General features: G+C 43.5%; 1 protein-coding gene across 1 annotated transcript in view; it reads right to left on the bottom strand.

Moving 5' to 3' along the window:
• Positions 1–11,705, bottom strand: part of LOC149282080 (CCAAT/enhancer-binding protein zeta-like) — a 48,226-nt gene extending 36,521 nt beyond the window's left edge. Inside the window, exons 1-3 of the mRNA XM_089498620.1 lie at positions 11,574–11,705; positions 3,616–5,111; positions 952–1,183 (exon numbers count right to left, since the gene is read on the bottom strand). Of these exons, the coding sequence (XP_089354746.1) occupies positions 952–1,183; positions 3,616–5,111; positions 11,574–11,705 (1,860 nt within the window). The remainder of the gene's footprint in view (positions 1–951; positions 1,184–3,615; positions 5,112–11,573) is intronic.
• Between the last annotated feature and the right edge of the window lie 2,795 nt (positions 11,706–14,500).

The following is a 14,500-nucleotide window of genomic DNA, read 5'->3' as shown; positions in this document are numbered from 1 at the left end:
GGCAGTTTTAAAATTATTTTTAATTAAGGAATCTAGCCGATAATGCCCTTTTCGGCCAATATATTTCGGCCACCGATATATCGATGCATCCCTGGAAAAAACCCTCGTATATATACATATACACACGCAAAGAATAAATATAATCAGATTTTTTTTTCTTAGGATAAGGAATCAAAAAGTGGCATACATGGATATACCGTATTTGCCCAAATATAGGCCGCACTTTTTTCCCCTACTTTAAGTCTTTAAAGTGATGGTGCGGCCTATATTCGGGGTTTAGCGCAGGAATGCGCAATTCGTATCGCCCGGCACCGGGCAGGCAGCAGGGTTAGGATACAGATCCCCCGCAACGCTGCAGGGGACCTGCATCCTACTATCCAAGACGCTGGATAGTGCCGAGGGAAGTGCCGGCACGGGAGGTTGTCTAAGCACATCGTGCAGACGTTCACCAGCTGCGGCGACGCACGTAAACACCCTCCGCCGCCCGGCACGTCTGCTTTAACAATTGTGCAGACGTGCCGGCAGCGGAGGTCGTTTACGCTTGCATTGCCGCAGCCGGTGAACGTCTGCACGATGCGCTTTAACAATCTCCTTGTTGTCTACGCGTATTGCGTAGATGTCCCCTGCCGACCCCGCAAGACACCCGGGAGTCCGCTTTGGTAAGTCGGGGTGGGGCGGACAGAGTGGCAGCATGCCTCGGGCGAGGGCAGAGTGGCAGCATATCTCGGTCGAGGGCAGAGTTGCAGCATATCTATTTCTTTAGAAAAGCACCTAACTTTTAGGGTGCGGCCTATAATCGAGCCAATACAGTATTGTGCATATAAAAGTGTGGCATAATAATAATAATAAGTTTGTTTACCACTTCAAAACCAATTTCCTTTCAACTTAAGTACTACTAATATAATAAAGTAATATTTTTTTTACAGATACATTTTATATCAAGTTACATACCCCATTATCCTGTAGAAGAACTCTTAGCCTTGGCTTTATTTTCAAAATCTCAGATATAAGAAATAATGCTCCACATATAAAAGATGGCCTCTGACAAGAAGCAACTTGTAATAATCTCTTGACGAATGCTTTTACACGCCTCAGCATGACATCAGCTTTCATAGACTTGTAGAGAAGGTTAAGGAACATTGTGTGTTTTGAACACTGCGATAAGCCAGGATCCAGTAGTTTTCTGTTTAAGAGAAAAAAGATTTTGTGCTTTTATTTACTTTTAAAGATGAGAATCACATGTTTAGAATATAAACAAGAGAACTCTTTCTAAATATTTTCAATACAACACTGTTCCGGGTACTTTCATTTTCCTTTTGAGCTATATCTTATGCAGTAATCACAAGTGTTTTCAGTGTTAACAGTCAGATTGACGGTATAAAAACCTAATGCCAAAGAGGTGGTACAGCCTACACAATCAATTAATTGTCATGAATTCTAACACTCATTCCCCCAATCCGCTACTGACAAATGCTTTAAGGACTGCCAATCTGCCAGGAGTATGTTATGTCCCGAGCATTGTTAATTCATCAAATACTTTGTTTTGCCGTTTCTCTAGTACAAGAATGGACACATAGGCTTTAGCCCACAGTAATGTATACAAAGATAAAGCCATCAAGACAAGAAACATAACATCTCAAAAGATGCAACACATGGTCATGAACACCATACTCAGAGTTGAAAAGACAAAAAGTATTCCAATTGTTAAAACAGAGTCAGAGATATCTGCATCCACCCCAATTCACAAAGGTCTTGAGTGTTATAGACACGTTACCAAAAAGAGTTTGAATTGAGGACATTACCGTTACTTAAGATAAAACACTTTGGTGAATATCCTATGGACATATAACTGGATGAATGGAAGGACCAGGGATAGCAGATGAGACACCCTTGCAAAATGCCCATCCAAGTTAATTGGAACAGGTTATTAGAAGCCACAGCAGTTTTAGTTAAAAGAATGTCAAGAATTATCCACAATTAGCATCAGATTCAAAACATTTCCAATTGTGCCTTAAAAAGGGGAAACACCTTGGCAGCAAAAAAAATAAATAAAAAGTGTCACATTTCTCAATGGATAAACAACTTCTGAAATGTTACTTGGACAGGTGCTTGCTTTTTCATAAAAACTTTACAACAACCTTCCCTTGCAATCTCTCAGCACCAAGGCTTTTTCACGTAGACTGATCTGGTTGGAGTAGGAACTGTAACAAGGAAGCTGAAACAGATTATTTACCCAGCAACAGGATAGCACAGTGTGCACACTTCCTTTCAGGTTACTTCCATTTCTTTTACAATGATGGATGGTGGTTTCATAGGCCAGGAAGGTACTGGATATGCTGGATATGCCTCAGGGCCCACTTATGCTTTCAGCTCTATGGAAAGGACCTGATGTACTAGAAATATGTCTTCCACCATCTCACCCCCTCTTTCCCAGAATAAAGTTCCTAATTTGACAGAATTTCCAGCTTCGAGGAAGTCAATCGTTCCACTTCGTTCTCATGGGACAACTCATTTACAAAGTATTTTTATCATGTAAGCTTGTTTGCTCTGAACCTAAAACTTTTAACACAAAAATATGGCAAACAAAGAGAAAGGACGTGTTCGCAGCTATGGAACAATACATCAGGAGGTACATCTCCAAAACCAAGCTGATCAAACACATCAAGGCTATTCTTTACTAAATCATAGTATGCGCAAGACAGTGGATGTATACTGTAGTGTCAGACTCAGCGTGCTTGTAAAGAAAAAAGAAACGGCAAGTACAGCTGTGGAAAAGGAGAAAAGGATACAGTCACCAGAGAAGGTAAGGGCACACTGTGAGAGAGCGTGAGTGAGGGAGAGTGACAAGCTCCAAGGTTGTGCTTTGGATCGGAGGTATAAATAAAAGACAATCTTTATTATATGACAAGGTCGAGTGTCACAGAGCTGGAGAGACCGACCGACTACCTCCGCTGACTTGTGCTCCTTTAGCCTGGGACAACACACTTTCCCCGGTTTCCCAGTCACTAGCAGAGACTCAGCGTAGGGTATAAACCAAAATGAAGACTGCTTTATTTTAGACACACAGGGCTGGGTATATCCAGCAAAACACACATTAACATAAAACAAGATATTAGGACACAAACCACCCCCTTAATCTGCCTCCCAGAGACAACAGGGGCTGTAACGGGATTAACAATACAATAGGGGTCCCAACCTCCACTATCTATTACTGGCCAAAATCAATTCCAGGGACTGGCCGGGGTACATGTCTATAGTTGAGGAACCGGGGGTTGGGTTGGCTGGGAAGACAGACTTAAACAACATATTACACCAGGGGGTGGGGGGGCCTCACATTAAAGTAAAACAATGGTGGTCACTCCCTGGTTGCAGATCCTGGCTGTCAGCCAGAGATAATCTCCTCAGCAAGTGATGATCAGATCCTGCTGGGGTAGCCACAGAAGTCTTTACAAAGCCAGGGCCCATAGTCAGTAGGGAGGAGGCTGGCTCTTAGGCCTCTCCAGGGGCCCCAGTGATGGAGGGTTCCATCACATCGAGAAAATGTGGTATTTAATATTATCTCTACACAGATTTATCATACTTTGCATTCTCAGACACATAAAACCGTTGTCTTACCTATATAAAGTTGCATAGAATCGGCTTGATACAGTTTGCTGGGAGTCCATAACTTGAAAGAGTAGCATCAGGACTTGTACTGCAGTATTAAAGTTCACAGCATGCACTATTTTGAAAAGGGTATCAAGCTGTTCCTTCACTTTTTCATTACTAATTTGTGCATAAGGATAAGCCCTATTTAGTCCAGTCAATAAACCTCGAAGTATCTTTGAATCTATATCATTTTTTTTAATGCAAGCCCGAAAAAAGCTAAAATACAACATTATGAGTTGATTTGCCAAATCTACTTCTTCATGAGTGAAAATGATTTGGTTTAAAAAACAAATGCCATAATACTGTGCTTTTTCACTGATATTGGGGCGATTCAGCAGTCTTTCAACTTCCAGGCACACAACTCCTTTCATGTTTGGATGCTTAGTGAGTAATACTTCAATCAAATATGAAGCTTTTGTAGCAATCCTGTACTGAGGATCACCTAATTTATTGACCAACAACACTAAAAGAGCTTTTTCTTCTTCAGGTTTGTTACACAGAAGCTCATAGGCCACATTTAGAGACTTTGCCTTTGTTGCAATCAAGCTGTCATGCGATAAAATTTCCAGTACTTTAACAAACTCTGCTATTTGAAGTTTCAGCTGTTCTTCAAAGTACCAGAATATGAGCCTTCGGTCCCTTGCATCTCTGTTCCCACTGGAAATTTCTTCCAGTTTATTAAATGGATGTTCTGAGAAAGTATGAAGTTTGCGATTATCTGGTAAAAGGTCAGAAAGAAGTAGATCCTTTAATGTATCAAGAGCCATATGGTTTTGCCGTTTGCTACCCTTCTTCTTCAGCAAGTTGACTAAGTTTTCAACAAACTGAAGTGTATGAACAGGAGCATCCTGGAGGAGAACAGTCATAGCAGCCATTCTGTCAGTCAATGTCCCTGTTGAGACAACTGTTTTCATCCAAGCAGAATTAGCTCCTTTCTGGAGTTCTTTCTTGTTTTTATACAAACTGACTTCATGTGCGAATAGCTTTTCTGCTAAATATTTATACTTTTTAACATCATCATTGTTTTGAGGCTGTGAACTGAATTCCCTTGTGTATTCATGGTCATACCACTTCCCACCTGGTTTAATCAGTAGTGTTGATCTTTCTATAAATTCAAACGATGGTATTCTTTTACTTTTTGACATTGGATTGGAAATACCTTCTTTCTCTGTGGTATTTACTTTCTTCTTATCCTTAACTTTACTAAAATCTGGGTCTGTTGCGATTGTATTTATTTTGATTACGTTATGCCTTTCCGCTATGTCCTTTTCTGTGTCCTTCATATTCTTTGTTTTTCCATCATTTTCATTCCACATAAGATTTGGAGAGAACTTGTGTAAGCCTAGCTTGTCAATGAAAGCTTTTAGTTCACCATCTTCTAAGTCAGAAATGCCGCCACCTTTTGTACCGCCATCCACCATGACATCTACTTCTTTCAAACCAGCAAGCATAACGTAGTCTTGCTGAAAGAATAAGAAGAAAAAAAAAAATGTTAGCTGTGAAAGGAAGAGAAGCCCTTGGGGGTTACAAATAAACATTTAGCAGAAAGACAAACATATAAAAAGGTACAGACAGTCATGGATGCCCCAAAATGAGCACAGCACAATAGGCTCTAACTGTAACGTTGAAGGGAACGTGGACGTGAAAAGGGTTAATGGCAAAAACCAGCCCCCAGACTCACGCGCCTCTCTCCCCCAGGGGCCCAGAGCAACTACACCTTAACCCCAAACCTGTTCACTCCATGACCCCCAAACTTTATTCGCTGCCACCACCAAGTTCTATTTAAGGTTTCAAAAATACCAGAGGAGGCTTCGGTAACCCCCTGAACTGCCTAGAAAAACCAAATTTAGTTACAAAATAGCACTCCCAAATTATATGAAATGGTTATGTGTAGGGCTGCAACCAACGATTATTTTAATAATCGATTAGTTGGCCGATTATTTTTTCGATTAATCGGATAAAAAAAAACAATATGCAAATTTTTCGTTTATTTAAAATAATTTAATGAACTGGATGTTAAAAAACAACTTAAAATTTACATTAACATTCTTATTTTGTTATGATGTAATAAAAAACAGTATTTTCAAAGTACAAGAACCCAAACACAATATTTATGAAACAAAATAACCCCAAACATTCTGAAAAGAGGTGGACTATTACTGTTCAAGAAACTTTGCCCCAGCCCTGGCACTTTGCACCCAGCACTTTGCGCCCAGCCCTGGCACTTTGCGCCCAGCACTTTGCACCCAGTACTTTGCCTCAGCCCTGGCACTTTGCACCCAGCACTTTGCACCCAGCCCTGGCACTTTGCACCCAGCACTTTGCACTGTGCCCCTGCACCCAGTCTCCAACTCTGCCCTGCACCCAGCCCTGCCCCCGCATTCTGCCCTGCCCCCACACTCTGCATCCCCACCCCCACTCTGCCCTGCACCCAGTCTCCTGCCCTGCCCCCACACCCTGCCCTGCATCCCCACCCCCACTCTGCCCTGCACCCACACTCACACCCTGCATCCCCTGAAACCCCACCCCCACGAATCGCTCTGTGCGAATGGAGCCACTCGCACAGAGCGAACCGCTCTGTGCGAATGGAGCCACTCGCACAGAGCGAACCGCTCTGTGCGAATGGAGCCACTCGCACAGAGCGATTCGCACAGACATGAAGAATACTTATCTCCGGAACGCGTCACGTAACTAAAAGAAGGCGGAGACTGCAGAAGCGGGGAAAGCTCGCGGAGGTAAGTAAACATTTCCGTTATCGATTATTATCGATTCGTTGTTTCAGCCTTAGTTATGTGATAACTACGGCTATCCCCAGAAGCTAGGAGTTCAAATTTAGAGCACAAAGACAGAACTGATTAATTTATATAAAATTTGACAAAAATAGTCACAGTGCTTAACAATAATAATGGTAAAAGACACAGAAATACATACAAAACAGTATAAAAATAATCAGTGATAAAACACATAAAACAAAAGTAAAAATAATCTGTGGGAATTTCTTGATGTTACGCTACCTAAAGAAATTCTAAATTTTTAATTCTTATAGAACCCTTGTTACATTTTCTCTGGAAGTCCGCCCATTTGGTGTCACGTGGGGAGGGGAGTGTGTAACCCAACGACCTGGGTTGTAAAACCTGGCGGCAAACTCCTGCCTGATATTTTAACATCACATATTTTGCTGTTATGGCACCATGTACATTAATAACTCTGGGGTAATCGCACCCACCGTGTTATTAGAAGCGTACATGTACCAAACACCCCCTACCTACCTGATAGTTAGGTGACATATTGTTATTTCCCTGGCCCTGCGTAATTCCCTCCTGCCATGTTTGATTGTCAATCTGAAGGGCACACCGCCCACATAGAGAACATCTTCATGTCATGTTTCTATTTTGGAATCTTAATCATATTCCTCAAATCATAACTCTTTAGATGCTCGGTGCTGGCCCCCCCCCCCCCCCAGTGTGACCCCAGTGCCTGGGCCCCTGTAAGAGTTAATGGCACCCAGGACTCTGCAGCGGAAGTTGCCTAGGCGAATTGCGTAGACGTCCACCCGCTGCCCCGACTACACACCAGGGAGTCAGAAGCACCAGCAGCGGAGGTTACCAGACAGGAGTATCCAGGTCTCCTGCAACGACCCTGATTATAAGACGAGGGGTATTTTTCAGAGCATTTGCTCTGAAAAAACCTTGTCTTATCGAGCAAATACGGTAATATGTGTTTTTTCATAATCACCCTAGATGACCCCTCCCTTTTATTAGGGCAGGGTCATCCAGGGGCTGCCATATTGATTATTATTATTATCCTTTATTTATATAGCGCCAACCGTTTACGCAGCGCTTAATACAATACATAAATTCAAGGGATATGACAAGACAAAAATTGACAGACTAAGACAAACCGATACATTTGGTGGAGAGAGCCCTGCTCGCAAGCTTACAATCTAGAGGGAAATGGGGTGACAAACATAAGGCATAGAGAAAGGGTGAGAGGTATTGTGGGGGTTGTATCGATGACAAGGAAGTTCTAGCAGCTAAGATGGTATGCTTCTCTGAAGAAGTGGGTTTTTAGATGTTTCTTGAAAGTTGGGAGGGAGGGAGAATGCTGAAGGTTCCTTGGGAGTAGATTCCAGAGATATGGGGCAGCTCGAGTGAAATCTTGTAGACGGGAAAAGGAAGAGGTGATGAGTGAGGAGGAGAGCCTTAGCCCATGGGAGGAACGTAGGGATCGAGTAGGAGAGTATTTGCTAATGAGGTCAGAAATGTACGGAGGAGCAGTATTATGGATGGCCTTATATGTCAGTACCAGGATCTTAAATTTAATTCTAAAGGTAATTGGGAGCCAGTGGAGGGTTTCACAGAGGGGGGAAGCAGAAGAGGAGTGACGTGCAAGGAAGATGAGCCTAGCAGCGGCATTTAGGATAGACTGTAGAGGAGAGAGTCGAGACAGTGGAGTGCCAACCAGAAGAGTGTTGCAGTAGTCAAGACGGGAAATGATAAGGGAATGAACCAGGGTTTTTGTGGATTCTTGGGTGAGGAATGGGCGGATACGAGAGATGTTTTTTAGGTGCAAGCGGCAGGATTTGGCGACGGACTGAATGTGAGGGATGAAGGAGAGGTTTGAGTCAAGGATGACCCCAAGGCATCGGGCCTGGTTAGTAGGAGAGATAGTCGTGTTGTTAATGGTGATAGAGAATTCAGGTAGTGGAGTGGAGATGGAGGGAGGGAAGATAATGAGTTCAGTTTTAGAAAGATTAAGTTTCAGGTAGTGTTGTGACATCCATGAAGAAATAGCAGACAAGCAATTGGTAATACGGGACAGGAGAGATGGAGAGAGATCAGGAGAAGACAGGTAGATTTGGGTATCATCTGCATATAGGTGATACTGGAGGCCAAATGAGTTGATTAGTTTGCCAAGAGAGGAAGTATAAAGAGAGAACAGCAGAGGGCCACGACTGAACCTTGGGGGACACCAACCGAAAGTGGAAGGGGTGATGATGTCTTGCCAGAGAAGTTGACAGAGAAGGAACGGTTAGACAGATATGAGGAGATCCAGGAGAGAGCTGTATCTCGAATGCCTATAGAAGCAAGTGAGTCTAGAAGAAGGTGGTGATCAACAGTATCGAACGCAGCAGAGAGATCCAGTAGAATTAGAATAGAGTAGTGACCTTTTGCTTTGGCAGAGAGCAAGTCATTGGAGACTTTTGTTAGAGCTGTTTCAGTAGAGTGAAGGGGTTTGAAACCAGACTGTAGAGGGTCAAGGAGGGAATTAGAGGAGAGGAAGTTAATGAGGCGGTTGTAAACAATCCGTTCAAGCAGCTTAGAGATAAAAGGAAGCAGAGAGATAGGGCGGTAGTTAGTAAAACAGACGGGATCTGAAGAAGGATTCTTTAGAATTGGTGTGATTAGCACATGCTTGAAGGCAGATGGTACAGTTCCAGATGATAGAGAAAGATTAAATAGGTGGGTAAGTGATGGACCAAGGGATGGATATAGAGACTTTGTGAGGTGTGAAGGGATGGGGTCGAGGGGACAGGTTGTTGGGTTAGAGGAAGAAAGAAGAGCGGCTCTCTCTTCTTCGGTTGTAGGGGAAAAGGCAGTTAGTATAGTAGGAGTGGAGAGAGTGGTGTAGGAGGGAGTTGTAAGGAAGAGAGGTCTTTTCTAATAGTCTCGATCTTCTCTTTGAAGTGGGTAGCAAGATCTTGGGCAGTGAGAGAGGTTTGTGGTGTGGGTGTGGAGGGACAGAGAAGGGAGTTGAAAGTAGAAAAAAGGCGTCGTGGGTTGGAAGAAAGAGGATACGAGAGTGGAGAAGTAGAGCTGTTTGGTGAGAGAGAGGGCAGAATTGTAGGTGTGGAGCATGAATTTATAGTGATTAAAGTCTTTGCTGGATTTGGATTTTCTGAAGTAACGCTCAGCCGTGCGGCAGCACTTCTGAAGAAACCGTGTGGTTTTGGTATGCCATGGTTGGCGTTTAAATTGTCGGGGGTAACTTGTAGTAATTGGAGCTATGGTGTCGAGGGATGAAGCAAGTGTGTTGTTATAAAAAGAGGCTGCTGTGTCTGGGCAGGAAAGGGTTAACATGGAAGGTAAGAGAGGTTCAAGTGAGGCTGACAGTTGGGTAATGGTATTGTCTGGTAATGGCTTACAAGTATGAGGTGAGCGCTGTAAGTATGTCTTGTTAGGGGTTAGCACTGGAGAAAAGGATAGAAGGTGGTGGTCAGACAGAGGGAACGGGTAGATGGAGAAGTCTGAAAGGGAGCATGATCTGGAGAAAACCAGATCAAGTGAGTGTCCCTCGGTGTGCGTAGGGGAATTAGTCCATTGAGAGAGACCAGAGGAGGATGTCAGGGAGAGGAGTTTGGAGCTAGCAGAGTTGTTAGATATATCTAAAGGAATGTTAAAGTCACCCAGAATAAGACAGGGGATATTAGGAGAGAGGAAGAAAGGGAGTGATCCGATCATCATCAGCCCACTTTGATTGGTCCTGCGGCAGTTATTAAACTCACAGCATTTGACCTGGAAGCACCCTGGTAATTATGTTTCTACTTGGGGATTGCAGTTGAATACCATGGTTACCGATGCCAAGGAACAAATTTGAATATGTTAAGAATATGGGTATAATTATTTTTCCACATGGGGATTATGGAAGGAATATCACGATACATGCCAAGGCAAATATTTAACCATTTTCTGTTAAGAATATGGTAATAATAATAATAATTTTTCTACATAGGTATTATGGGTGGAATATCATGGTTACACATGCTAAGTAACATACTCGACCTGTCTCTGATAAGAATACGAGTATATTTATGTACATGGGCATTACGGGAGGAATATCATGGTTACACATGCCAAGAAACATGTTTGCGCGCAGACATCCTCCGCTACTATCCTCCACTTCAGCCGGGGCTTCTATGATGGAGCACCAGCATAACATGACCTTCTGGTGACCAGGCATAGAGCGAAAGTGCCGGCCAGTAGCAGAGGTCTGTCTACACGCATCGCGCAGATGTTCACCGGCTGCCTCTACTAGACACCAAGGAGTCTGGAGCCCAGAGGGGGGTAACGTTGCAGAGTGGCATATCAGGGGGCACAGTGGCATATAGGAGGTATAAGGCATATTGGGGGGGGCAGAGCAGAATCTCTGGGGAGTGGGCAGAGCGGCATCTCTGGGGAGCGGGCAGAGCGCCATGCCCGGGCTGAAAAGTGCATAACGTGTGGGGGGGCAGAATAAAAACAAGAAATACATTTTTCTTAGTTTTTCTTTTAACATCAAGTTTGTTCATTAAATTATTTTAAACAAAAAAATTTACATTTAGTTTTTTAAAAATAATCATGAACTAATCGATTATGAAAACAATAGTTAGTTGCAGCCCTAAATATTTTTCTCTACATGGGGATTATGGGTGGAATAGCATGGTTGCACATGCCATATAACACATTTGTCCCTTTTTTATAGGAAGATGGTAGTTCTATCACCTACAGGTAGTGCTGAGCATTGCCGCCAAGCATCCCATCATGCTGTTTAGTACGTCCCGGTGTGAAAGTGCAGCCCTAAACATATGTGCTGCAGTTACAGTGTACGCTGCGTTGGGGAGAGGATATCCATGCGGCTCAAACACAAGTTTTCAAGTAACTTAAGTCCGTCCCTGTGCACAGCATTTTCTTATTTATTAAGAGCTGAACAGAAGAGCCTTTTTAGACCAAATCACACGCCAAAAATGTAAGTCCAAAACATGAAAAATGCCAACATTTCTTAAAAATGCTAATTAAAAGCAAAGAATGAAAGACATTTGGTAACTCCGACAAGTACTTTGTTAATAGCAGCCTTATAGTGGACTGATCCACATCTTTTACATAAACTGCTCAAAAATTACAGGAAATAAACTTGTCATAGAAAACACTGCGTATACGTTATACTACCTTAGTCCCTCCTAAACGTAGAACTTCTTCCAGATTAAAATCCTCCTCGTTACTACCCTCGATATCATCATCTTCGATATCATGGCCCTTTAATTGCATTTCCAGGGCTTTGCGTTCACAGCTCGGGTCCATCGCATTTACCAAACGAAATCAGTAATTTAATGACGGAAACAACGTGATTCGCTTTCTCGTAGCTGCACAGAGTACCGGAAGTCGCCAGGACTTTCCAGAACGGCAACCTAGCCAACAGCAACAATCAAAATGAATAATGGTTAACTTCCTTTCAGTGTCTCCACGATCGTTATTCTCGTAAAATGTAGAGCGTACTTTTTTTTTTAAAATAATTTTATTAACGCTTAGTTTTTTTGTTTTTGGTTTTAGAATGCAATCGTGTAGTCGTTTGTTACCAATTCCTGTCAGGACCTTACAAGGAAGGTTATAGAGCGATAAAGCACGTGGTTGAGTGAAAAGTTTGCTTCCGGATAAGAGGTTACAGTGTAGTTAATAGGATTTTTAAATGCGTGGAATCGTGAATGAACTTTTTAAATTTAATAATTTCGGAAGGATTCTTTCTAGAAAACACGGTAAGCGCTGTTTTATGAATGTGGTTTTGAAATAAGGCGACTGAGAAGTTCTGTATGTGCATTATAATTTTTGTTCATTGTAACTGTTGCATAGGCATTGCAGATTTAGTCTTGGTTTTTATATAAAGGGAAAAGCTTATATTTATCCTTTCCAACCATACATTCCTACATCCATAAGCGGCAAAAACCGTCTGGCTGCAGAGCAACAGGAAAGCTGTTTTGGGGGGCCTACTATGTCAATGTCTGGCTTACCGTATAGCGATAGGGGTTACGCTGCACTGCCATCAATGTCAGAACTTTTTCCACCTTTTAATGTGAACAAAACAAACTGTAATCTTTTTTTTGGGGGGGGGGGACTCACAATAACCTGGTTGCATAAGTATAACTGTGGCTGTGTTCAGAATTAACCAATCACATTCAAACTCATGTTAAACAGAAGCCATTACACACCTGCCATCATTTAACGTGACTGATTAATCACAAACATACCTGGGAACTCTCCAGGTTTGACCCGGAGATTGCCAGGTGAAGCACCGCTCCTCCGTGTTGCAGGAGTGGGGTTTTGACACGCCCCGCTTCCCTCCCATTTTCTCTTTAAATAGTGGTGTTTCCCCGCTGCCGTCGGGCGGCAGTCCTGGCCGCGTCCCTCACGGGAGGAAGGCTCTTGGAAGCCGGAGCCCAGAAGTTCCCATGTATGCAAAAAAAATTCAGTTGTTATTGACCTGACATTAGTTGCATTTCAGAGCAAAAGCTGGTCCGCAGAAAGTTTCAAAAACAGAGTGATCTAATTGTGGAAAGATATCAGTCAGGATTAGGGTACAAAAGAATTTTCAAAGCATTGGATATACCATGGAACACAGTGAAGTCATCATCAAGCGGAGACAATATGGCACAACAGAGACATTACCAAGAACTGGAGTCTCTCCAAAATTGATGAAAAGATAGCTGGTCAGGGAGGCTTACAAGAGGCCTTCTGCAACATTAAAGGAACTGCAGGAATTTCTGGCAAGTACTGTCAGTGTGCTACATGTGACAACAATCTCCCATATTCTTCATGTGAATGGCTAGGGTGGCAAGACAGAAGCCTTTTCTTACAAAGACACACAACACAACACACAAGCCTGGCTGAATTTTGCAAAAACAAACATCAAGTGCCTCAAAAGCACGCAGGAAAATGTTATGGTCTGATGAAACCAAGGTTGAAATTTTTGTCCGTAATTCCGAACGGTATGTTTGGCCTTAGTCAGGGTGGAGGGCATTATGAACAGGCAATTTTGGCACAAAAACGTCCATTAGGAAGGGGACCTGGATCCTCCTCCCTGGCAGCCAGTGGATGTCTGTGCGATGCGCACAGACAACCTCCGCTGCTGCCGGCACTTCCTCTGGGGCTTCTAGGACGAAGCGCCGGCATCGCTTGACCTTTCGGTGCTCATTCATAGAAGCCCCGGTTGCCCCACTAGACACCAAGGAATCTGAAGCACTGGTAAGTCGGGGGAGGGCAAGAGTGACATATGGGGGTGTATAAGGCATATGTGGGGCAGTGGCATACAGGGGTGTATAAGGCATATTTGGGGGGCAGAGTGGCGGCATATAGGGGGTATAAGGCATATGTGGGGGCAGAGTGGTGGCGTATAGGGGTATAAGGCATATGTGGGGGCAGAGTGGTGGCATATAGGGGGTATAAGGCATATCTGGGGGCAGAGTGGTAGCATATGGGGGTATAAGGCATATCTGGGGGCAGAGTGGTAGCATATGGGGGTATAAGGCATATCTGGGGGCAGAGTGGTGGCATATGGGGGTATAAGGCATATCTGGGGGCAGAGTGGTGGCATATGGGGGTATAAGGCATATCTGGGGGCAGAGTGGTGGCATATGGGGGGTATAAGGCATATCTGGGGGCAGAGTGGTGGCATATGGGGGTATAAGGCATATCTGGGGGCAGAGTGGCGGCATATGGGGGGTATAAGGCATATCTGGGGGCAGAGTGGCGGCATATAGGGGATATAAGGCATATCTGGGGGCAGAGTGGCGGCATATAGGGGATATAAGGCATATCTGGGGCAGAGTGGTGGCATATGGGGGGGTATAAGGCATATCTGGGGGCAGAGTGGTGGCATATAGGGGATATATGGGGCAGAGTGGCGGCATATAGGGGGGGTGTAAGGGATATATGGGGGGCAGAGTGGTGGCATATAGGGGGGTATAAGGCATCTGGGGGGCGGGCGAAGGTATAAGGCATATCGGGGCAGAGTAGCAAATAAAAGGAAATAAACAAAAAATGCATTTTTTCAATCAGTTTTTATAAAATATGAAAAAATAGTTTACATGTGAACTAATATTTAC

This window comes from Sceloporus occidentalis, unplaced genomic scaffold (assembly GCF_023333645.1).
Source record: "Sceloporus occidentalis isolate IW3139 unplaced genomic scaffold, rSceOcc1.0.p SCAF_123, whole genome shotgun sequence".
Taxonomy (NCBI): Eukaryota; Metazoa; Chordata; class Lepidosauria; order Squamata; family Phrynosomatidae; genus Sceloporus; species Sceloporus occidentalis.
The sequence above is the reverse complement of the archived record's forward strand: the minus strand, read 5'-3'. Positions and strand labels throughout refer to the sequence as shown.